This window comes from Dipodomys merriami, unplaced genomic scaffold (assembly GCF_024711535.1).
Source record: "Dipodomys merriami isolate MVZ:Mamm:240054 unplaced genomic scaffold, mDipMer1.0.p SCAF_25, whole genome shotgun sequence".
NCBI lineage: Eukaryota > Metazoa > Chordata > Mammalia > Rodentia > Heteromyidae > Dipodomys > Dipodomys merriami.
The window spans coordinates 18260803-18283200 of NW_027203937.1; the positions used below are offsets into that span (position 1 = coordinate 18260803).

Consider the following 22398-nt stretch of genomic DNA (forward strand, 5'->3'; position numbering starts at 1 on the left):
TGAATATGGAGTAGTTTGTATGTATGAAAGCAGAACAATGCAACCTGCTAAAATTGTTTGAAGGGAAAAATGGATAGAGTGATAGTGGTAATGTTGATAGGAATACATTGTTTATATGTATGGAAATGTCACAATGAAACCCCACCCACAACGAATGTATCTAATAGAAAATTTATTTTCCCAATGTCTTCTTTGACTCTCCATCTAAAACACTTTCCTACCAATATTTTATTACTACTTCTGGTTTTTCTCCTCAATATTCATGGTAATATTCGTAAAATTATATTTTCCTTTATTATTTATTTTATTAGAACAGAAGCTGCATGAGAGGGACTTGTTCATTTTGGGTTCATTAGGCACTATCCATTACTTGAATAATGACAGATAGATACACATATATAAACACTCTTTATTTTTTAAATGAATGAATAAAAAGGGTAGAGATGGCCAACAAGTAATAATATTTAATAAAAAATGAATAAGCAGAGCTGCTTGGCAACATAATCAAAGTACACAGTATACTTCTTGGGCAGTTGTTACTTCATCCAGTCCTCACAATAATTTAGGATAGAAGGAAAGCTAGGCAGATTATGCTGCCAGTTAAGAAACTGAGTGCAGAGGACTGGCTACAGTTTAAACATCTCTGGTCTGGACAGAAGTAGAACAGTGGGTGGTTGCTGGCCCTGAAAAGGGCTTAGTAGAGTTTTGCAGTAGTTGATTGAAAAACTTCTTTTACTAGAAGGCATGGGGATTTTGGAAGGAAAATCTGTGTTAGAGGCAAGAACAGACATCAATAGAAGGAGTGGAAGAAGTAAACAGGCTGACCTGACTTGTTCCAAGTCTATAAAGAGGGCAACTGAGTTCTCCAAGCATCAGAATACTGTGTCTGAGACCGACTAGTTCCTCAAGCCTGTACATAATCTCTGATGTCAGAACTGGACAGGCAACCCTAATCACCCAATGAGTCCACACAGGGTCTGCAGGATTTGGCTTCCCTTATGAAATTTTGGGGTCTTTGTGAACTGTGGACAGTGTTTATAGATTCATCCCCAACTTGCAGCAGAGCTTAGACTATACTGAAGGAATATACTTGGAATATACTGTACATATATGTATGTGTGTGTATAATTTGTTTTTGTTCAAGGCATACATAAAAAAATGAGTATGGGCTGGGAAAGTAGCTCATGCTTACCATGTGGAAATTACTAGGTTCAATATCGAGTACCATGCATGAAGCCTTGGGTTTGATTTCTCAGTACCACATAAGCAGAAAAAGCCAGAAATGGCACTGTGGCTCAGAGACAGTGTGCTCAGGGACAGTGCCCAGGCCGAGTTCAAGCCCCAAGACCAGCAAAAAAAAAAAAAAGTACACACACACACACACACACACACACACACACACACACACACGGGGGGGGGGGAGGGAGGAGAATCAGGAAAAATGTGCTCGAAAGAGAAAAACTGGGAATAGGGGCTAGGAATATGGCTTTGTGGTAGTGCTTGTCTAGCATGCATGAGGCCCTAGGTTAGATCCCTCAGTACCACATAAACAATAAAAATAAAAGAGAAGCAAAGTCTGAAAGGCGACAGACAGGACAGGGTGATTTTGGAGCAAATATTCCTGGGACAAGACAGAACATTTACAAGAAAGGTTGGTAGCAGCCTTTTTAAGTTATCATCGTTAGCCGAAGGCCAGTGGCTCATGTCTGTAATCTTACTCAGGAGGCTGAGATCTGAGGATCGCGGTTCAAAGCCAGCCTGGGCAGTTAAGTCTGTGAAACAGATCTCCAATTAACCACCAGAAAAACAGAAAAAAAGCACTGTGGCTCAAGTGGTAGAGCGCTCACCTTGAGCTGAAGAGCTCAGGGACAGCGCCTAGGCCCAGAGTTCAAACCCCACGGCCGACAATAAATAAATAAGTTATCATTGTTAGTTTATGTTAGAGCCGGTCCTGGGGCTTGAACTCAGGGCCTGGGCATTGTCCCTGAGTTTTTTGTGCTCAACGCTGGCACTCTACCACTTTAGCCACAGCCCCACTTCTTTGGTGATGTGATCAAGAGTCTCAAAAGGCCTTTTCTCTGTGGACTGGCATCGAACCTCGATCCTCAGGTCTCTGCCTGAGTATCTCAGGCTACAGGCATGAGCCCCCGACACCCCATACATTTTTTAAAGCATTAGCGCGCGCATTGCGGTGGAAGGGCGGGGTTAAATCGAGCGCTGAGAAGCCCGGATGGAGAGGCCGATTGGCTGAGATTCAAGGCGGGGCCAATAGGTAGTCGCGACAAATTTCCTTCCCCAAGTAGCTAGGTACTTGACGTCACGTCCGGTCATGTGGGCGGGAGCGGGAAACAAAAGGAGACGTAGGACGCATGCGTTTGGTGGGTCCCGGATTCTGGTGGGTTCTTCCGCTCGGAACAGGTGAAGCGCTTCCGGGTCGCCGCCGGCTGCCGCCTCCCGGCGCGGTAAGTACAGAAGCAAGGCTGGGGGGATCTCCTTCCCCTTTCTTTTTTCCTTCCCCCAGAGAAAACTAGTTTCTTTGACTCGCCTCTTTAGAGCTCCATGTTAAGACTCCTTTGCCCTTAACGTGCTCCTGCTCATTGGCCGCTTCCTCGAGACGAAGCCCCACCCCATCACACAAGACCCGTCATTCATTGGTGTCACTTTCTGTCACCCAGCATTTCTTTCACCTAATTGGCTCTATCTAGATCCCGCCCATTCACGATTAGCAACTGTATAAGGACAAATTCCTGTGCGAGTCCCGCCCCCGCCTTCTTCCCGTTGGTCAACCTCACAGTCATTATCATAATGAGCAAAGAATAGGCGGTGGCTTTAGGGAAGTGGGTTGGGTTTTAGGATGAAAGCTGTCGGGCCTGTCATTTCCTCGAGGTTGTGAGGGTAGGCGCTATTGCGCCTGTTACCCAGGCTGGGAAGATTTGGCCGTTTTGCGGCCGCCGCTGGTCCTGGATCGACCAAATGAATTAGGCTGGACTAGACAGAGATCCTTGCTTTGCTTCTTTCTCCAGTGCCGTTGCCTGGATCCCGCCCCTGCGCCAGTTCTAAGTCCTGATCCACTGTGTGATCTAAAACCTCTCTGTTTCCTGTCGGTTGAGCTGAAGGTCACAGATTGGAACCTTCTTGGTCAGCAACTTAACGCCCACAAAAGCTGATTTTACTTGTTCTCGTATATGTTAGTTCATCCATTCAATCTTCCATTTATCCATTTGGCCATGCCTTCTAAAATGTCTTACTGAACCCTGCTTGTACTTGGGGCAGACCTCACTTCCCCAACCCCTACAGAATTGACCATGGTTAATGAAAGAGATGGTTAACATATCCTTTTTTTTTTCATCACTGAATGAGTGTGGTATGGGTGATCACAAAGGAGCAATATGTAAACTTTAGGATTTGGAGGGCCTAAACATAATTTCAGGAGAGCCCTGCTACCTCTAATTGTGTGTAACTTTATAATGCCAGTCTGTATTCTGGATTCCATCTCTACACTTGGCTCCCAGTCTCTTTCCTCCTTGAGCAGCCTACAGCTTTATTCATTTTTTTACTTAATTATTAGAATAACTTTGAGGATGGTATAATTGTTTATTATCCCCATTTTACAGATGAGGAAACTGAGGCCCAGAGAGGTTAAGTGACTTGGCCAAAGTCAAGCAGCTAGTAAATGGTGGAGCAAGGACTCAAATCCAGGTCTGTCTGATGCCAAATGGAAGGACTGCTTGTCTGCTACCTTCCACTCCACCCCATCCCTAAGTCAAATTACAACCAAATAAAAACAAACACATTCACTTGATCCTTCCCCTCAGTCTAGGAGCCATGTCCACTTTGTTCCCCTCACTCTTCCCCCGTGTGACTGAGACACTGTGGTTTAATCTGGATCGACCCTGTGTGGAAGAAACTGAGCTGCAGCAGCAGGAACAGCAACATCAGGCCTGGGTGAGTGAAGATTTAGCACAGCACAAACATACAGATACACAGACATACAGACACACAGACATAGACACACATACACAGACACACACACACACACACAGACACACACACACACACACACACACACACACACACACACACACACTGCCCCATGACCCAGCTGTACTCTGGAGACCTATTCTGAAAGAAAGTTGTGCCCAGGGAGTCAGCCTGGGTCATTCGGAGGCCGTGTTTCTCATCTTTGTGATATCCTAATTTGTTAGGGACTTCTGGGCTAGGTAAAGTATTGACACTCAGCTCAAGACCTTTTCCCTAAAGCCCAAGTTTATTAGTAATTACTTTTTTTTTTCATCTTTTTTTTTTTTGTTGGTCGTGGGGCTTGATTAACTACTTTTGAGGACTTAAAAGATGCTGTGTTCTAGACTACATCTCTCATTTTGTCCTTACCATAAGTATATGAAGAAACCAAGGCCCAGAGAGTTTATGTAGTTAAATCAATTTTATAAACAGTGGATAATAGGAAAGTAAGTAATCAACTAGTCCTGAGAACTGAGAGAAAGTTTCTAACACTTATGGTTGTTTGTGGAGGCGTAGTGAGGCAATTCCATGCTTCTGACTGTTCTGCTTTGGTCCTGCTCTCCCCTATCTCTTGCCCACAGCTCCAAAGCATTGCAGAGAAAGACAACAACCTGGTACCTATTGGCAAGCCAGCCTCAGAGGTGAGTGGCTCCAGCAAGTGGGGCCTTGGTGTGAGACGGGTAGAGCAGAGTTCTGGTCTAATTCTGAATGTTCTGCCTCTGACTCAGAGCAATTGTGGTTCCCAGTCTGGGTGAAGACCAGACAGTAGTGGTTAAGGGAGGGAATGGGCATTTGGCCTCTTACTAAGGTCCTACAGATCACCTACCAGCCTGCCAGACTTGGGGCGTATGAAGACAGGGTCAGAATGAAGAAGGCCCTTGGAAGTGGGACAGCTCTTAAACTGGTCCAGGTAGCCCTGAGGCACCTACAGGCTCTCTCCTGCCCCATCAGCACTATGATGATGAGGAAGAGGAGGATGATGAAGATGATGAAGACAGTGAAGAGGATTCAGAGGATGATGAGGACATGCAGGATATGGATGAGATGAATGACTATAATGAGTCACCTGATGATGGAGAGGTCAATGAGGTAGGTGGGAGTGTACCTGTGCCCCTGTCCCTGATAGCCAAAAGGTACAGACACTCTGGATCCATCTGGGGACAGGATCTGGAGCTGAGGCTGGCTGAGGCCCCTTCCCACCCACACCCAGCCTCCTCTCCAGGTGGACATGGAAGGCAATGAACAAGATCAAGACCAGTGGATGATCTAGGTAGACCAAGGCAAGATGGCCTCAGGGAGATTGCAAGCCAGCCTAACCTACTGTGCACCTCCAGCTCCAACCCACAAAACCATCTGATGGCCCTGGTGCTTGAAGGCTCACTTTTGGTCACTTCCTCAGCTGCTACCAGGACTTGGTCTCGGTCTCCTTGGCCCCTCCCAGGCCATCATTCTGCTCTTGAATCCCCAGAGTCTGAGCCCCATTCTGCCCTACCATCCTGGCCAGTACCTCACCCCTTTGTTGCCAGGTCTTGCTCCTTATTAGCCCTCTTTAATAAAGACACAGGACTGATTTTTCCCCCCATGTCTATTCCCTATTTGTTGGTGGTGTCCCAAGGAATCCACATCTTCCTTGGGCATTGGGTAGGTGGTGTTGAAGGGATAGCAAGCAAATCTAATGGGTCAGGTGGACTCTGGTTGGGGAGCCTAAGTCTAGGCTCCTGTACCATTTCCTTTGGTCCAGTTTTTACCCAGCTATTCCTGCATGTTTGGTTCTTTTTTCATTGTCTGCTGTTTCCTATGATCCTGCCCAAAATGGATGGGCTGAGGAGGGGAGGCTTTCTAAGGCCTAGAGCTAGGGGTCCTGTGTGAAGATAGTAAATTAAATCTCAGAGCAAGGCAGGAGACTCCTATGGTATCACCAAGCAAATTATTGATAGAGGTGGGTTGGGAGCTCAAGCATCCTGCAGTCCATGGCTTGATCTAGAAGGAGGAAGTCAGGAGGACTAAACAGCCTGATAAGATTGATACCTCAGGGCTGGGATGTGTCTTAGTGGTAGAGTGCTTGCCTACCATACACGAAGCCCTGGGTTTGATACCACATAAACAGAAAAAGCCAGAAGTGGCACTGTGGCTCAAGTGGTAGAGTGCTAGCCATTGGCTCAAGTGGTAGAGTGCTAGCCTTGAGCAAAAGAAGCTCAGGGACAGTGCCCAGGCCCTGAGTTCAAGCCCTAGGACTGGCAGAAAAGAAAAAAAAAAAAAAAAAAAGATTGACACTTCAGGTCATGTAGAGGCTGAAGGGGGCAAAGTTGGGAAGAGAACCTCTTTAGCTCTGAGCCTCACTTGTATTTTTTTCCAAACGGGAAGGGAAAGGGAGATTCTGAGGTCTTTTCTTGGGTGGGGGTGGGGTGCATCAGAAAATACCCCTGGTCCTGGACCTCAGCCAGGTCCAGCATAGGTGAGCTGGGCTATGCCATCCTTAATGGCAGGGAAGTCTGGAAGACCGGTATGGTGGAGGCGGCAGCGATAGCGGCCACAGCTCTTAGCATACTGTAGGAATCTGGGTGCACCAGGGAAGAGCACGTGGTCAGCCAACACGGTGGCACCAGCTGGCAGCAGCGCATGGGCCTCCAGCAGCTGCAGGTCCCTCAAGTAGTATCGAGGCCGATGTGCTAGGAGCACCAGGTCTGCCCGGCTCAGCTGGTGTTGAGTTCTTAGTTTGGGGATCACTTCCTCTGAGCTGCCTGTGATGAGCTCTACCTGTAGGGAGAGAAGAGCTGGAGTGAGGGTGGGAGGGAAATGCTTTCCTCTCAGGCCCAAGAAGTCCAGAACTCAAGATGTGCAGACCAATATTGTGATTTCCATTTCCACAAAGAAGCTGAGCTTCAGAGGGCATATGCATTAGCTGAAGGTCATGTAGCTAACAAGGAACTAATAAAGATTCTGAAAACAATTAGCTGCTGTTTTTGTCATCCAGAAGGAAAGAAGTGTAAAATGACTTGGGGGGCAGGAAGGTAGGAAGTCATGTACCCTCCAAGATCACAGTTACCTAAGTGGAACTGGGTTTCCCACAAAGAAGGTCTGGCTAAGACAAGGCCTGGGGATGACAGAAGGGATCAGAGTTGGGGAGATGGGGATGCTGACCATGTGCTCATCAAAGCCAGCCAGGCGGATGAGTTTTTCAGCCACTGCTGCCGTGCGCGGGTCACGTTCCACAGTGAGAAGGCGACTCCCAGGGGGCAGGGCACGAGCAATAAGCAATGTGGAGTAACCACAGAAGGTGCCCAACTCCAGCACATGAGCAGGGGCCTTCTCCTCCACCAGCCTCATCACGATCTGACCTGTGGGGTAAGGAAATGTGTGAGAGCCCGAAAAGCTAAGCTGTGAGACCCAAAAGGATTGGGAGTTTGTAAAGCCTTCTCCCACCATACTCTCAGAACACTGAGAGCTTCATGGAAAGGTCAATCAGTCCTAACTTAACAGGAATTCAAGTCTATCCTGGGTGTGTGTTAATTCCACTCTAAACTGCGTGGAAGCTTGAGGGTAGAGTAAGAGTTACACAAATTATAAGCTGTTTACTGCTTAGCTGTCATTCACAAGATAAAGTGTTCTCCTACCACTTGTATATAAAATATTGTCACACGTTTAAATCTTACTTTCTGCACGTGCTTCCCTATAGGAAACCAATAAAAACCTTTGTTAATGGAACCTTGGGTTCTGAAGCTGGCGGGAGGCTACAAGTCCCTTGATAACCCAAATCTAAATTCCGTGCTCTGGTCTGGTCTCCATTACTGCCTCGCTCCTGGTTGGCGGCTGCAGGTTAAGAGGCACAAGGTGGGTTGTAACAGAAATGGATATAGGGCCCTTGATGAAAAGTGATTTGAGATTCCTACCTGCCTTCCTACAGCCCCCACCTAGCTGGGGTCCTGCTTCTCATGGACCTAGTCCAGTGTAGAAATCTGCCTCAGATCTAACCCTGTCAAGCTGGCTGTCATGATCCTAAAGGCATTTGGGACTGAAGTTGGCATTCAGGATCTTCTTGGATCAGATCAAATCTTAGCTTCCCAGCTACAGCTCTAAGCTCTTCCCTGTGGCCTGTTCATTGAATGTGCCAGATCTTAGAATTGGATGAGTTTAAATAAGGCTAAAGCCCTTGTGCTGAAAACTATGAGACTGAGATAAATAGTTAAGTAGAATCATGTGTGGACATTGCTGTGGTAAGGAAGACTTAGACACAAGTAGTTACTAAAAAAGCTATGTTATTCCCTAGATATGTGTGTGTGTGTGTGTGTGAGAGAGAGAGAGAGAGAGAGAGAGAGAGAGAGAGAGAGAGAGAGAGTGTGGTGGGGCTTGACCTCTGAGCTTAGGTGCTGACCCTGAGCTCTTCAGTTCAAGGCTAACAGTGCTCTACCACCTGAGCCACAGCACCACTTCTGGGGTTTATTGGAAATAATAATCTCATGGACGTTCGTTCCTCCTGGGCTGGCTTTGAACTGTGATTTTCAGATCTCAACCTCCTGAGTAGCTAGGATTACAGGCATGAGCCACCAGCACCTGGCGCTCTCTCTCTCTCTCTCTCTCTCTCTCTCTCTCTCTCTCTCTCTCTCTCTCTCTCTCTCTCTCTCTCTCTCTCTCGTCAGTCCTGGAGCTTGAACTCAAGGCCTGGACACTGTCCTTGAGCTTCTTTTTCTCAAAGCTAGTGCTCTACCATTTGAGCCACAGTGCCACTTTCAGCATTTTCTGTTTATGTGGTACTGAGGAATCAAACCCAGGGCTTCATGCATGAGAGGCAAGCACTCTACCACTAAGCCACATTCCCAGCCCCTCCCCTAGATTCTGTGCTTCCTCAGGTCAGCATTTGTCTAGCACTTCTCTGTAGCCTCTGCCTCCTTTCCTTAGCAGCTGCCTCATACAAAAGAGGTGGCAATAGATGTTTGCTGGGGGAGTGAATGACTTAGTCAAGGCCCCTTATTTCCAGGGAAGAACAAGAATAAAAATGGACATGAACCTGTACAATTCATCCAGTACTAAGACACAGACAGATCTCAGAACTTCCTCTACCTTCTTAGGAGTACTTCCTGAAGCAGAAGATTAGGGAAGGGGGAACTGACCTTTGACAGGCCCCATGTGGCTCAGGTACTCGCAGTGGCTGCTCCAGTGGTCCAGAGTAGTGAGGATGTGGCTAGGGTCCCCAGGAAGGGCATGGGTGAGCACATAGCTGAAGGCCCGTTCCTCAATCCGCAGTCCTGACAGGCAGTCTCTGAAGCTCCTCAGCAAGACTGTGCGCACCAACAACTTGAAGTGGTGCCGGTATCGCACCAGCAATGTCACCACCAGTGGCAGGAATGCCAGTGCAATAGCAGGGGACATAGTCTGTACCTGGACCCTGGGGGTAGAGGGAGACAGGAAGACCCACCTCCACTATTTTTTTCCCTTGCTTTTTTTTTTTTTTTTTTTTTAATTTTTGGGTCCGGTCGTGGGGCCTGAACTCTGGGTCTGGGCGCTGTCCCTCAGCTCTCCACTAGAGCCACAGCGCCACTTCCGGCTTTTTTCTTTTTGCTTATGTGGTGCTGAGGAATCGAACCCAGGGTCTCAGGCATGCAAGGCAAGCACTCTACCACTGAGCCACCTTCCCAGCCCTCCCTTGCTTTTTAAAAAACTGTTAGAGAGGTGATGCACAGAGCGTCTGTCATCTTTGCATCCTTCATTAGCAGAAATTACTGTGTTCTTATTTATAAACCATGGCTCAGAAAAGGCTGTCTTTTGAGCAGTCACATAATACAACTGGGATTTGAGTCTAGATTGGATGATTCCCAGCCTTTGTACTTTTTTTTTTTTTTTTTTTTGCTAGCCCTGGGGCTTGAACTCAGGACATGGGCACTGTTCCTGAGCTTCTTTTGCTCAAGGCTACCACTCTACCACTTGAGCCACGACACAATTTCCAGCTTTTTCTGTGTATGTGGTACTGAAGAATCAAACCCAGGGCTTCATGCATGCTAGGCACACACTCTACCACTAAGCCACATTCCCAGCCCAGCCTATGTGCTTTTTTTAGGATTCCATTCTGTCCACATTAGGCAGGGTATTGGCCTTTGGATCCATCTACACATTGCTCTCCCAGCACTTTTCTCTTTTCTCCTAATGTCACCTCTTCTTTATATTTATATATATATAATGCCACTTCTTCTTTATATCATCAGTTTTTCCTGGCATTTCCTCTCCATAGTCCCTATCTAACTGGTCTTATCTGACCCATTATTCATACTACGTTGTATAGTCAGAAACCCCTCACTGATGTATTCAATCTCAGTAAAAAGCAACAAAAACACCCTATATAGGCCTGATATGGTGTGCACACCTGTAGTCCCAGTATGTGGAGGCAAAGGGAAGAGGATCTTGAATTTGATGCCAACCTGAACTACATATATTGTCTCCAAAAATAAAACAATAGACCTTAGGATACCATCTTTCCCACCTCAGGAATTGTCCCTGCAGGTGGAAAGAGTTCTTGATTCTGTACTTGTTCTCCAGACCTATATCCCCTCTATTGAATCCCCCTCTTCCCCTGTGCTCCCAGAATTTCCTTTATGATTCAATTTATATGCATACATATCCACATACCACATCCTTCCTTCACTAAGGGGGATGGTTTCCCTCTCCTCTCCCATATCGTAGACCATCCCTCATGTGACCTGGTAGGCCTCCTTGGTATAGGACAAACAAGGAGTGAGAGTGTTAAGATATGAATAGGTGAGTGGTGGTGGACGTGAACTGATGTTAAGGACCCATAAGACCCTGCTTACCTGGCTGGAAGCTCAAGGGCTTTGCTTACCTGGACTGCAGGCTCTTGCTTAGGGAAGATGGGAGAACAGGACAGGAGGGGAAGTCTTTGAAGGAAATAACCTTAGACAGGAGGCTGTATCTGCTTTCAATTATTGATGCTGAAGCTGCTATTGTTATCTGAGACTTGCAGTTCAAGTTACCAGAACCAGGGACAAGCTCAAGCTGCTGCCTACCCTTCAAAAATCTTAATAGAAGGGCTGGGGTAATTGAGCTCTTGGCCCAAGGCCTTGAGTTCAAACCCACAATACCACAAAAAGAACAAACATCCTTCCCCCATGACAAAAACTAAAAAGAAATCCCCCAAAACAACTCTGGGACTGGGAATGTGGCATAGTGGTAGAGTGCTTGCCTAGCATGTATGAAGCCCTGGGTTTAATTCCTGTGTACAACATAAACAGAAAAAGCCAGAAGTGGTGCTTTGGCTCAAGTGGTAGAGTGGCAGCCTTGAGCAAAAGAAGCGCAGAGACAGTGCCCAAGCCCTGTGTTCAAGCCCAGGACTGGCAAAACACCACCACCACCACAACCAACCAACACACACACACACACAAACACACACACACACACACACATGCACAGAACTCCAGGGTCTTGATGAGAAACAAGTGCTTCTAGGGCTGGTCTCTTCTTCAGTCCCTTGGTTCAGGGCATAAGGGTTAGTCTGAACCATAGTAATGGAGAGATTGTAACTTACTCAATTCAAAATTCAAATTTCTCTAAGCAAGTGTTAAGGCTTGGGTAACAGAACAGTCTAGTGTCTTCCTGTCCTACAAGAACTCCAAGTTTGGTAGAAGAAACTGGCCCAGGAACAAGAGAATATAGGTACTGTGATCACTAGGTTAGATGCTCCGTGGATACAAGTTATTTGCATTTTTCTGAATGGCTGTCTATTCAGATAGAATATTGGGTGGCATGTAATAGTAAATACTTATGGATTTAATACTTGAGCGAATGGTAGAATATCAGGATTAAGCAGATAGAATTAGAGATACAGAATTGGGTCAGAGAAGACAATCAGAAGTACACATTAGGGCTGGGAATGTGGCTCAGTGGTAGAGTGCTTGCCTGGCATGCATGAAGCCCTGGGTTCGATTCCTCAGTACCACATACACAGAAAAAGCTGAAGTGGTGCTGTGGCTCAAGTGGTAGAGTACTAGCCTTGAGCAAAATAAGCTCAGGGACAGTGCCCAAGCCCAGACTTTTCCCCAGGAGGGGGGAGGGAAGAACTACACATCATATACACATCATATACATCCCCACAACACACTTGCTCTCACTAAGGGGGAGGAAAGTATCCCAGGCCACAGGTGCAAAGTACAGGATGTCACTCACAAAACTGTCACATGTTTCCCTGTGCCACTCCACCTCATTGCCATAGAAAGAGAGAGTTTCCAGACAATATGTAATTTGGAACTGTGTCCATGGACAAGGGAGATATGGGAAGAGACTGGATGGGCATCTTTACGTGCTAGATTTCAATGGCTGCTGTAAAAAGGCAAGACTGAAGGCAAAAGCCCGTGAGCAAGGAGGTTGAGACGTGGTCGAGACGTGGTGCTTTTTCAGCTTATATAAGGAAGAAGGCCCAATTTATTCGCGGACTAAGGCATCGAGCATCCGGCGGGCGTGTGTGTGTGTGTGTGTGTGTGTGCGCGTGTGTCCGGCGGGCGTGTGTGTGTGCGCGCGCGTGTGTGTGTGTGGGCGTGTGTGTGTGTGTGCGCGCGCGCGTGTGTGCACGCGCGCTCCTCACGTGGTGTATGGAACAGGACATAACATTTGGGATGGCTCTGCTCACTGGACTAAAAAGGTGTGTGATCACAACGCACAAATTCACAAGAGGGCCACGATGGTGGCGAAAACTCGCGCTCAGGAACTAGAAAGTGGGGTGAGGGTGCGAATCAAGTGCGGAGGTATAAACCCAATCCGCCGGTACAGCAAAACAAGCAGGCAACGGGGAAGATGAGAGTCATGTGATAGGCCCCTCCCTTCCTTCGCATCACGTGTTCTGCCGCGGCCCGCAGGGGGCACCTTCTCTATTGGTTGGTGGTGTCCACGTGCTAGAGGCGGGGCCGGAAGTCGGGGTTTGGCAGCGGCGCCTCTGCGGCTCCAGGACTGGGTAAACTGGGGGAGGGGAGCGGGTGGCTGCTGGCGAGCGACGGCCGCGGGTCATGTGACCGGAAGGGCTCCTGACGGACACCGTCCCTCCACGGCGCCGCCTGAGCGCCCGGCCCGACCCCGGCCATGGGGTGCTGCTACAGCAGCGAAAACGAGGACTCGGACCAGGTGCGCGGCACACGGGGCTCGGGAGTGAGGGTTACGACTCTTGGGCGCTTGGGGCCTAGGAGGAAAAAAACCTACTGAGAGTAGACGGACTGCAGAGCTCACCGAGTACGGAGGCCTAAAGGGGACAGACTACGGGAGCGGGGGGGGGGGGGGGGGGGGAGAACGCCAAGCTTGGCTAGCCTATTAAAGCTCCAGGTCTACACTCCTCTCCTGGGGTAAGGCAGGCAGCCGGATATCTCACTCGCCAACTCCCCTTTATTCTCCCCTGTCCCCAGTCTGTTCTGGACTCCCTGCCTAGGTCCCTGGGAAGTACTCCCCCCACCTCGTTTGCTGTATGTATTAGCGGGGTTTGCGAATCCATTGTAGAGGTGGGTAAGCTTGAGGCTCTAAGTCTGCTTAAATGAATCAAGACTTTGTATAGCTACTTTTCCTAGAGTCAGAGACATAAAGTCACCGCTGCTTCGTTGTCGGAGTTGATGGCATTGGAGTTGACCACTGAATTTTAAGAATGCAGCGAGGACATCAGGATGTGTGGGCATTTGTTGGGGAAGCATTAACTCGAAGGTAGTTTTGGCTGTTAGGGAAAAATAAATTGGATGGGGAAAGTTACTTGGTTCTGAGTTGTCCTGTCTTCTCTTCAGACCCTTGAGGGTGCTTGAAGGTTCCTCTAAACAGAGTGCTTGCCTTAAAAACGCGTGAAAGGCTATATTGGAGATGTGTCCGTGTCCTGTTTTTAAATTCTCTCTTCCCCTTCATACAGTCTAACTACTCTCCACCCTTCAATTCCTGCCCTGCCTGGCTTGATCACCCTATAGGAGGAGATCTTTCCAAGGGTGAACTTTCAAGCTGCTGGACACTCACCTTTTTTTTTTTTTTTTTTTTTTGACACAGCACAGAGGCAAGTAAAATAGTCTCATCCAGTAGCTCGCAGTCTTTTTTTATTTTTTATTTTTTTAACTAGTCCTGGGCCTTGAACTCAGAACCTGGACACTGTCCTTGAGCAGCATCACTTTAGGATTTTTCTGTGTATGTGGTACTGAGGAATTGAATCCAGGGCTTCATGCATGCTAGGCAATCACTCTACCACTAAACCACATTCCCAGCTGTCTTTTATTTTGCTGATCCTGAGGCTTGAACTCAGGGCCTGAGTGTTGTCCCTGAGCCTTGTTGTGCTCAAGGCTAGCCTCTACCAGCACCACTTCCAGCTTTTTCTGAGTAATTTATTGGAGATGAGTATCAGGGAGTTTCTTTCCCACGCTAGCTTTGAACCACAGTTCCGGTCGTGGGGCCTGAACTCTGGGCCTGGGCACTGTTCCTCAGCTCTTCAGCTCAAAGCTAGTGCTCTACCACTTGAGCCAAAGCGCCACTTCTGGCTTTTTTCTTTTTGCTTATGTGGTGCTGAGGAATTGAACCCAGGACCTCAGGCATGCAAGGCAAGCGCTCTATCACTGAATCACCTTCCCAGCCCCCAGCTTGTAGTCTTAACAAGAAATAAAATCACAGAAGTAGATTGTATATCACTGATACTTAGGAAGTTATTCTTTCCCTGTTGAAGGTATTTTGGCTTAAGGACTTAAGCTCAGTCAAGTGCAATTTGTGTTGGAGGCATGAATGTCTTCTGATCTCAACTTTCAAAACATCCAAAGAACACACCTACATACACAGATGTCTTGTTTCTTGTCTCATGGCCAGTACCTCTTATTTCATCTTAGCCTGTCAGAGAAAGAAACAGCTATATTCTGGCTTAATGGGAGATCTGTAGTATTGTGGGTAATTGTCTCTTTTTTTGGGGGGGGGGTCTGGTCGTGGGGCCTGAACTCTGGGCCTGGGTGCTGTCCCTCAGCTCTTCAGCTCAAGGCTAGTGCTCTACCACTTGAGCCACAGCACCACTTCTGGCTTTTTTCTTTTTGTTTATGTGGTGCTGAGGAATCGAATCCAGGGCCTCATGCATGCAAGGGAAGCACTCTACCACTGAGCCATCTTCCCAGCCCCATGTCTCTTAAAGCATACTACTGCTGACTTACAAGAAGTAAGAATTCATGTATTTGAGAAAGAATAACTTGTAGCTGGAAGTATGATTGGGGCTCACTGCTCTCTTGAATTTCTACTTTCCCCTTGATGGATGGATTGATTGATTGATTTATTGTCTTATTGTCAGTCGTGGGGCTTGAACGCTGTGCTTGGGCGCTGTCCCTCAGCTCTTCAGCTCAAGGTGAGTGCTCTACTGCTTGAGCCATAGCACCACTTCTGGTTTTCTAGTGGTTTATTGGAGATGAATTTCACAGACTTTCCTGCCAGGGCTGGCTTTGAACCTCGATCCTCAGATCTTAGCCTTCTGAGTAGCTAGGATTACAGGCATGAGCCACTGGCATGCAGCTGGACTTTCTATTTCTTACTTTCATACAATGCGAGTGATTTGAGGTCTCCTGACAAAGGCCATAACCATTCACTGTCCCAGAAGGCCTTCTTCAGTTCCTTAGCAGTCCCTCATGCTACTCTTACCACCGCCTCCTTATGTATACAGCAAATCGTAGTGTTCAAAGTTTTTTTTTTTCTATTTTATTTTATTTATGCCACTCCTAGGGTTTGAACTCAGGGTCTAGGTGTTGTCCCTGAACTTCTTTTGCTCCCTACCACTTGAGCCACAGCACCACTTATGGCTTTTTCTGTGTATGTGGTACTGTGGAATAGAATGCAGGGCTTCATGCATGCTAGGCAAGCACTCTACCACTAAGCCACCTTCCCAGCCCCAGCGTATAGTTTCTTTTTTTGGCGGGGGGTCCAGTCGTGGTGCCTGAACTCTGGGCCTGGGCACTGTCCCTCAGCTCTTCAGCTCAAGGCTAGTGCTGTACCACTTGAGCCACAGTGCCACTTCCGGCCTTTTTCTTTTTGCTTATGTAGTGCTGAGGAATCGAACCCAAGGCAAGCACTCTTACCACTGAGCCACCTTCCCAACCCCAAGAGTTTTTAAGTTTCATAGTATAGCCTTTCCAGTTACCTCATTTGACTCATTGCCAATCATCTGTTATATGGATTATGTCTAGCTAAAGGTGAGGGAAATTTTACAGAGGCTAAGTGAGTTGGCCAACCTGAGAAGTGCCCTAGCTGGGGTGTTCTGCTGCCAAGTCATGTGCCTTATCTGTTGGGCCAAGTTGTCTCTTCTAGCTATGTCCAGAGACCAGGTGGTCAGTATAGAAAGGTTACATATAAGTCTGCTAAAGCTGGGTGCTGATGGCTCACGCCTGTAATCCTAGCTACTTAGGAGGCTGAGATCTGAGGATCACTGTTCAAAGCAGGAAAGTCTGTGAGACTCTTATCTCCAGTAAACCGTTAGAAAACCAGAAGTGGTGCTGTGGCTCAAGCGGTAGAGTGCTTGCTTTGAGCTGAAGAGCACAGGGAAAGGACCCAAGTCCAGAGTTCAAGCCCCACAACCAGCCAAAAAGGAAAAAAAATAGTCTGTGTTAAGGTACACAGTGAATCCTGACTCAAGAACAAGCTTTGGTGTGACAATCTACTCCTTGCTCCACTCATGCTTTGGCTATGAGATATTTGTTTTACTATCAAAGGGGTAGCAAGGCCTCTTTTGGAGTCAGGGTGATAACCTTGTTCTTGAACCCCTAAGAGGAGAAACCATCTTAGAGGAGGATATGTCAGAAGCAGGGTTAGGGGAAGGACTGCTATTACAGGAAGCAAACTGGGACCTCAGTATGAACCAGCTTTCCTTAGAGAGTTTTGTCTTTGGCAAGCAAGTTCGTCTCTCTGGCCCTTTAATAGTGAGAAGGAAGACAAAGTATCTGGGAGTTTAAATGGAATGGGACAGAAGCTTGTGGCTTCTTATGCTATAGTGAATTGGATCAAATGGGTTGGTGACTCCAGCCACAGGCTTGAAGGAGGAAGAGCAAGAAAAGGCTGGGTCTGACTAGAGGAAGCAGCCTTCTCTAAGGCAAGTTTTGGGCATGCTCCTGCAACAGGGAAGTCTGTGGTAGAAACTGAGACAGAGGGTGGGAATGTGGATTAGTGGTAGAGTACTTGCCTCACATGCATGAAGCCTTGGGTTTGATTCCCCAGTACCACATACACAGAAAAAGCTGAAAGTGGCACTCTGCCTCAAGTGGTAGAGTGTTAGCCTTGAGAAAAAGAAGTTGAACCAGAGTTCAAGCCCCAGGACTAGCAAAAAAAGAAAATGAGACCATCCTGAGGGGAGCATTAAATCTGGAAATCTGGCACTTAAGGTTGGTGAGTCAGACTTAGCCAGGATTCCCCTCTTCCCTATCCTCAGCTTTGTCCTAAGCGCTTTATGGCTTGGAAAGACGTGGAGCAAGTTAGTTTATCCAATTGATACAAAGCCAGCAGGGATTTGCACCTGAGTGGTTCAAGATAGAATTGCATCCAGAAAATAATATATTAGAACAAGAGTCTGAAACAAGACAGGGAAAGAGACAGTTAGTTATATAGGAGTAGGGAGACTTGGTTTGGTTCTAGATCAGTTCTGGAGGTTGTGATTATTCATGCTAGTAGTAACAGAATTACTAAAAATAAAAGGTCACTTAGGCCACATTTAAAGTGATATGATTTAGCAAGGGAGGGAACAGCTCCAGTGTTCATACCCACTCTTGCAATCCAGGAGTCATATACAAAGCACTAGAGGAGGGCTGGGAAGGTGGCTCAGTGGTAGAGTGCTTAACTTGCATGCATGAGGCCCTGGGTTCGATTCCTCAGCACCACATAAGCAGAAAAAGCCGGAAGTGGACCTGTGGCTCAAGTGTTAGAACACTAGCCTTGAGTTAAATAGCTGAGGGACGGTGCCCAGACCCAGAGTTCAGGCCACACGACCGACAAAAAAAAAAGAAAAAAGCAATAGAGAACAGGAGGGTGAACACCTGAGAGAAAGGACCAGCTCTAAAGAAGGGAACACATTTGTATGTGACCCAAAGGCTGGGGGGGTTCTGCCCTAAGATAATCTGAGAAATGGCTCTGATGAGGTTAGGCTTGCTTTCTTTCCCCTGCTCACTTGGGGCCTTTCTGTCTTGGTTGCAGACAGCTAGCCTTGTTGGAAGGGCCTTGTTCAGGAGATGAAGGATGACAAATTTGTACTAAACTTTGTTGGTATTTTCCCAACTCTGCTTGCTTCTACCCTCCCAAATGTTCCTTCACTAGGTGTGGGACTGTGTTTTGAAGCTTCAGGGCTATTGCTTAATGTCTGCCTGTGCCTCTCTGCATTCCAGACCACTACCTCTGCTGAGCTCCCAAGGGCAGGCAGAGTATTATCTGATATCCCATAAAGTTGGGTACTTTGGATATTCATTATAAAAGTATAAAAAAGGTAGAAAGGCTGGGCGCTGGTGGCTCATGCCTGTAATCCTAGCAACTCAGGAGGCTGAGATCTGAGGATCATGGTTCAAAGCCAGCCAGGGCAGAAAAGTTTGTGAAACCCTTATTTCCAAATAACCACCAGAAAACTGGAAGTGGTGCTGTGGCTCAAGTGGTAGAGTGCTAGCCGTGAGCTGAAGAGCTGAGGGACAGCGCCCTTAACGCCCTCACGCTCCATGATCGACAAAAAAAGAAAAAAGGTAGAAAGGTCCTGGGGCTGACTTCTTACCTCTCCTAGGACCGAGAGGAGAGGAAGCTGCTGCTGGACCCTGGTAGTCCCCCCACCAAAGCCCTCAATGGAGCTGAGCCTAACTACCACAGCCTGCCTTCTGCTCGCACAGATGAGCAGGCCCTGCTCTCCTCCATCCTCGCCAAGACAGCCAGGTGAGAGTCACAGGACCAGGCCTGAAACAGAGCTCCCCTGATCAAGTCAGGGCTGGAATGCTGGCTCCCAAGCCCCAGATATGGGGGTGGTGAGAGGTGTCTCTGGACTCTGTCCTGCTTCAGTCAGCAGGTGGGGACATTAGGGGCATTGGCACATGGCAGTGAGTCCTGTTTGTCCCTGAGGCTTCTGTCATGCTTATTCTCTTATCTCCTCTCTCCAAAGCAACATCATCGATGTATCTGCTGCAGACTCCCAGGGCATGGAGCAGCATGAATACATGGACCGGGCAAGGCAGTACAGGTGAGCACAGGCCAGCCAGGGCCCTCCCCTCTTCTCCATCGATTTCCAGCTTCATTAGTGTATAGCCAAGAGACTGACAACAAATCACTTGGGTGCCCTAGTAGGACACCCTGTAGGGTACAGGTTAAAGGAGGTGTAACCCAGAGTAAAAATGAGCTCCCTGGCCTGAGGGAATGAGGCTTGTGTGGGCTGGATTGGACTATGGCCTAACTGCCCTTTATTTCCTTCCTCTTGGTCAGCACCCGCTTGGCTGTGCTAAGCAGCAGCCTCACACATTGGAAAAAGCTGCCACCACTACCATCTCTCACCAGCCAGCCTCATCAAGTGCTGGCCAGCGAGCCCATCCCCTTCTCTGACTTGCAGCAGGTGAGTAACCCTAGCATGACTACTCCACCCTTCCCATACTGCCCATAGTGACAGAAACATTCATCTCCTGCCTCAGAGGAGGTGAGTAGCCCGCTGGCCCAGCCCATTCCCTTTCTTTTTTTTTTAATCCTCTCCAGTTTCTCCCCATTACTTTTATTCTTCTAGATTGTTCTTTTCTGCCTTTCTCTTTGGCTGTGTATGTTTGTGGGTGCTTTTGTTTTTTTGTTTTTTGTTTTGGGTCCGGTCGTGGGGCCTGAACTCTGGGTCTGGGCGCTGTCCCTCAGCTCTTTAGCTCAAGGCTAGCGCTCTACCACTTGAGCCACAGCGCCACTTCTGGCTTTTTTTCTTTTTGCTTATGTGGTGCTGAGGAATCAAACCCAGGGCCTTAGGCATGCAAGGCAAGCGCTCTACCACTGAACCACCTTCTCAGCCCCATGTTTGTGGGTGTTTTTAGGGATTGAATGTAGGATCTTGCATGTGCTTGGCAAGCATTCTACCAATGAACTGCATCCCTAGCCCTTGGAGTTTTTGTTTTGTTTTGTGCTGGTCCTGGGGCTTGAACTCAGTGCCTGGGTACTGTCCTTGAGCTTTTTTTTTTTTTTTTTTGCAGCCATGGGATCTGAACTCTGGGCCTCAGTGCTGTCCCTCAGCTATTCAGCTCAAGGCTTAATGCTCTACCACTTGAGCTATAGCACCACTTCTGGCTTTTTCTGTTTATGTGGTGCTGAGGAATGGAACCTAGGGCATGCAAGGCAAGCACTCTACCACTGAGCCACCTTCCTAGTCCCTCCTTGAGCTTTTTGTTTCTAGGCTACTGCTCTACCTCTTGAGCCAGTCCCACTTGGTGCTTAATTGGAAATCAAGTGTTTCACAGACTTTGCTGCCTAGGCTGGCTTCTTGTCCCTCAGATCTGAACAGATAGGTGTGAGCCATTGGAGCCCAGCAACCCTTGGGTTTTGAGATAGGGTCTTTGTAGTCTATGATGTCCCTGCCTTAGCCTCCTGAATGGTGGGATTGTAAGTATGCATCCCGGTACCTGACTGTATGGTTTTCTGTCCTCTGTAATCCCTTCCTTTTTTCTATCCCATTCCTCCTATAACCATCCTATTCTTCCTTCCCCTTGGATCCCTCTCCCTCCTCACATGGCTGTTCTCCTCCCCTCTTTCTCAGGTCTCCAGGATAGCTGCTTATGCCTACAGTGCACTTTCTCAGATCCGTGTGGATGCAAAAGAGGAGCTGGTTGTACAGTTTGGGATCCCGTGAAGAGAGGATCCTTGGACAGCTCTTCTCTTCTCTTCATCCCATCTCCACCCCACCTCTCCTGGACCCTAGCCTCACTGTGGCTTATACAGTACCCTAACCTGCTAACTAATCATGGACAAGAATGTGGAGGAGGAGGAGGAGAGTGAGGCTAGAAGCCTGAGCAAGTGAGGTGGAGCAAGGGAGGGTAAAACCACGTGGGATTGGCCTTCAAAGCCCTGGCCAAGGTGGGGTAGGGTCCAAGAAGACAGGGCCTGGTAGGTCTTCAGTCATTGGGAAGGTAGAGATACCACTGTGGAGGGGTGAATACCAGAGGACCTAGGGGGTCCTCTCACCCTTTCTCTTGGCCTCAGACTCACTCCTGTTCCCATCCCTAACTTGGTGCTCAAAAGCACCTCACTAGGGTTTGTGACCAGGGTCTAGATAAGCTTGAATTTGAGTAAGTTGAGTTTGTATTTCTAGTACCCTGGATTTTACATGTTTGGTCTTTTTGGTTTTTGTTGGTCACCCTCGATAAAGAAAGTATTTCATTTGTGTGCTGGTTTAGCTCCTCTGTCCTGCCTACTACCCTACTATTTCCTTTGGTTACTCTGATCTGTGAGCAATGAGTTGTGGGGAGGGGACATCTTCCCAGGGCATTAAAGAAAAAACTAGGCATTAGAGGTTCTGGCTCCTAGGTCTTAGCTAAAACTAGGTCTGGGTAACCTTAGATTAGGTAACATTGTTCTTGTTCATTCCCAACTGGTGGCTACACTGTCAAAGCCTAGAGGATTTGAATCAGAGATAGTTAGGGACCCTGCCTCAGGCTCAGTGGAATGACCAGCAGCCCTGAGGGCAGGGATGGGAAACAGGTTCTGCTGGGGACACTTGATGGGAATTCAGAAAGCAAATTTGTTGTTGTTGTTGTTGTTGTTTTTTGGGTCCGGTCGTGGGGCCTGAACTCTGGGCCTGGGCGCTGTCCCTCAGCTCTTCAGCTCAAGGCTAGAGCTCTACCACTTGAGCCACAGCGCCACTTCTGGCTTTTTTCTTTTTGCTTATGTGGTGCTGAGGAATCGAACCCAGGGCCTTAGGCATGCAAGGCAAGCGCTCTACCACTGAGCCACCTTCCCAGCCCCAGAAAGCAAATGTTTTTAAGCAGAAGATTGGTCTTACCAAAGAAATCTTTTTTTTTTTTTTTTTTTGACCAGTCAGGGCCTGAGCACTGTCCCTGAGCATCTTTTGCTCAAGGCTAGCACTCTACCACTTGAGCCAGGACACCACTGGTACTGTGGTACTGAGGAATCAACCCAGAGCTTCATCATGCTAGACAAGCAATCTACCAATAAGCCACATTCCCAGCCTTAATGAAATCTTAGGCCAGAATCCCAACATATAAAACAGGAGAGAGTGGAACTACTGTGATCTGACTGAAGTGTATACTGTCCATCTTTCTGGGTCTATCACGGAAGCCTCTGGGTAGCCACACAGACCCTGGCATACTGAAGAATTTAGAAGTTGCAGACTATGATATCTAAGCTAAAGAGTCCAGATAAGTTCCCCATGGCTGTGTGGTAAACCTAGGACTCCTGAGTCCCAAGCAG

General features: G+C 47.8%; 3 protein-coding genes across 4 annotated transcripts; 2 read left to right on the forward strand and 1 right to left on the reverse strand.

The window, feature by feature from the left end:
• Nucleotides 1-2347: 2347 nt before the first annotated feature.
• On the forward strand, nucleotides 2348-5590 carry Anapc15 (anaphase promoting complex subunit 15). Of its 2 annotated transcripts, XM_070035110.1 has the most exons (6): nucleotides 2348-2462; nucleotides 3615-3699; nucleotides 3816-3945; nucleotides 4602-4661; nucleotides 4972-5109; nucleotides 5243-5590. In XM_070035110.1, exons 2-6 carry the CDS (start codon nucleotides 3674-3676, stop codon nucleotides 5288-5290), a joined length of 402 nt encoding a protein of 133 aa, XP_069891211.1. In that variant the 5' UTR covers nucleotides 2348-2462; nucleotides 3615-3673; the 3' UTR covers nucleotides 5291-5590. The 2 variants fall into 2 exon arrangements, with proteins under 2 accessions (XP_069891211.1, XP_069891213.1); XM_070035112.1 differs by lacking the exon at nucleotides 2348-2462 and having other exon boundaries at nucleotides 3617-3699; nucleotides 3821-3945.
• Nucleotides 5591-6405: 815 nt separating this feature from the next.
• On the reverse strand, nucleotides 6406-9387 carry Tomt (transmembrane O-methyltransferase). The gene is made up of 3 exons (XM_070035100.1): nucleotides 9129-9387; nucleotides 7162-7358; nucleotides 6406-6777 (listed from the first exon to the last, which is right to left on the reverse strand). The coding sequence occupies exons 1-3, from the start codon at nucleotides 9385-9387 to the stop codon at nucleotides 6457-6459; spliced, it is 777 nt and encodes a 258-aa protein (XP_069891201.1). The 3' UTR covers nucleotides 6406-6456.
• A 3573-nt stretch (nucleotides 9388-12960) lies between these two features.
• On the forward strand, nucleotides 12961-21352 carry Lamtor1 (late endosomal/lysosomal adaptor, MAPK and MTOR activator 1). Its single transcript, XM_070035109.1, has 5 exons — nucleotides 12961-13137; nucleotides 18746-18891; nucleotides 19115-19192; nucleotides 19432-19558; nucleotides 20729-21352. Exons 1-5 carry the CDS (start codon nucleotides 13096-13098, stop codon nucleotides 20819-20821), a joined length of 486 nt encoding a protein of 161 aa, XP_069891210.1. The 5' UTR covers nucleotides 12961-13095; the 3' UTR covers nucleotides 20822-21352.
• The last annotated feature ends 1046 nt before the right edge of the window (nucleotides 21353-22398 follow it).

Excerpts from the sequence above, each read along its gene's own strand:
- Anapc15 (XM_070035110.1), top strand. The coding sequence starts at position 3,674 with ATGGTGGAGCAAGGACTCAAATCCAG. Across the intron at positions 3,946-4,601 it reads AACAGCAACATCAGGCCTGG|CTCCAAAGCATTGCAGAGAA; the intron begins GTGAGTGAAGAT and ends TCTTGCCCACAG. Across the intron at positions 5,110-5,242 it reads ATGATGGAGAGGTCAATGAG|GTGGACATGGAAGGCAATGA; the intron begins GTAGGTGGGAGT and ends CCTCCTCTCCAG.
- Tomt (XM_070035100.1), bottom strand. The coding sequence starts at position 9,387 with ATGTCCCCTGCTATTGCACTGGCATTCCTGCCACTGGTGGTGACATTG. Across the intron at positions 7,359-9,128 it reads CCACATGGGGCCTGTCAAAG|GTCAGATCGTGATGAGGCTG; the intron begins GTCAGTTCCCCC and ends CTTACCCCACAG. Across the intron at positions 6,778-7,161 it reads CTGGCTTTGATGAGCACATG|GTAGAGCTCATCACAGGCAG; the intron begins GTCAGCATCCCC and ends CTCTCCCTACAG.
- Lamtor1 (XM_070035109.1), top strand. The coding sequence starts at position 13,096 with ATGGGGTGCTGCTACAGCAGCGAAAACGAGGACTCGGACCAG. Across the intron at positions 18,892-19,114 it reads ATCCTCGCCAAGACAGCCAG|CAACATCATCGATGTATCTG; the intron begins GTGAGAGTCACA and ends CTCTCTCCAAAG. Across the intron at positions 19,559-20,728 it reads CCTTCTCTGACTTGCAGCAG|GTCTCCAGGATAGCTGCTTA; the intron begins GTGAGTAACCCT and ends CCTCTTTCTCAG.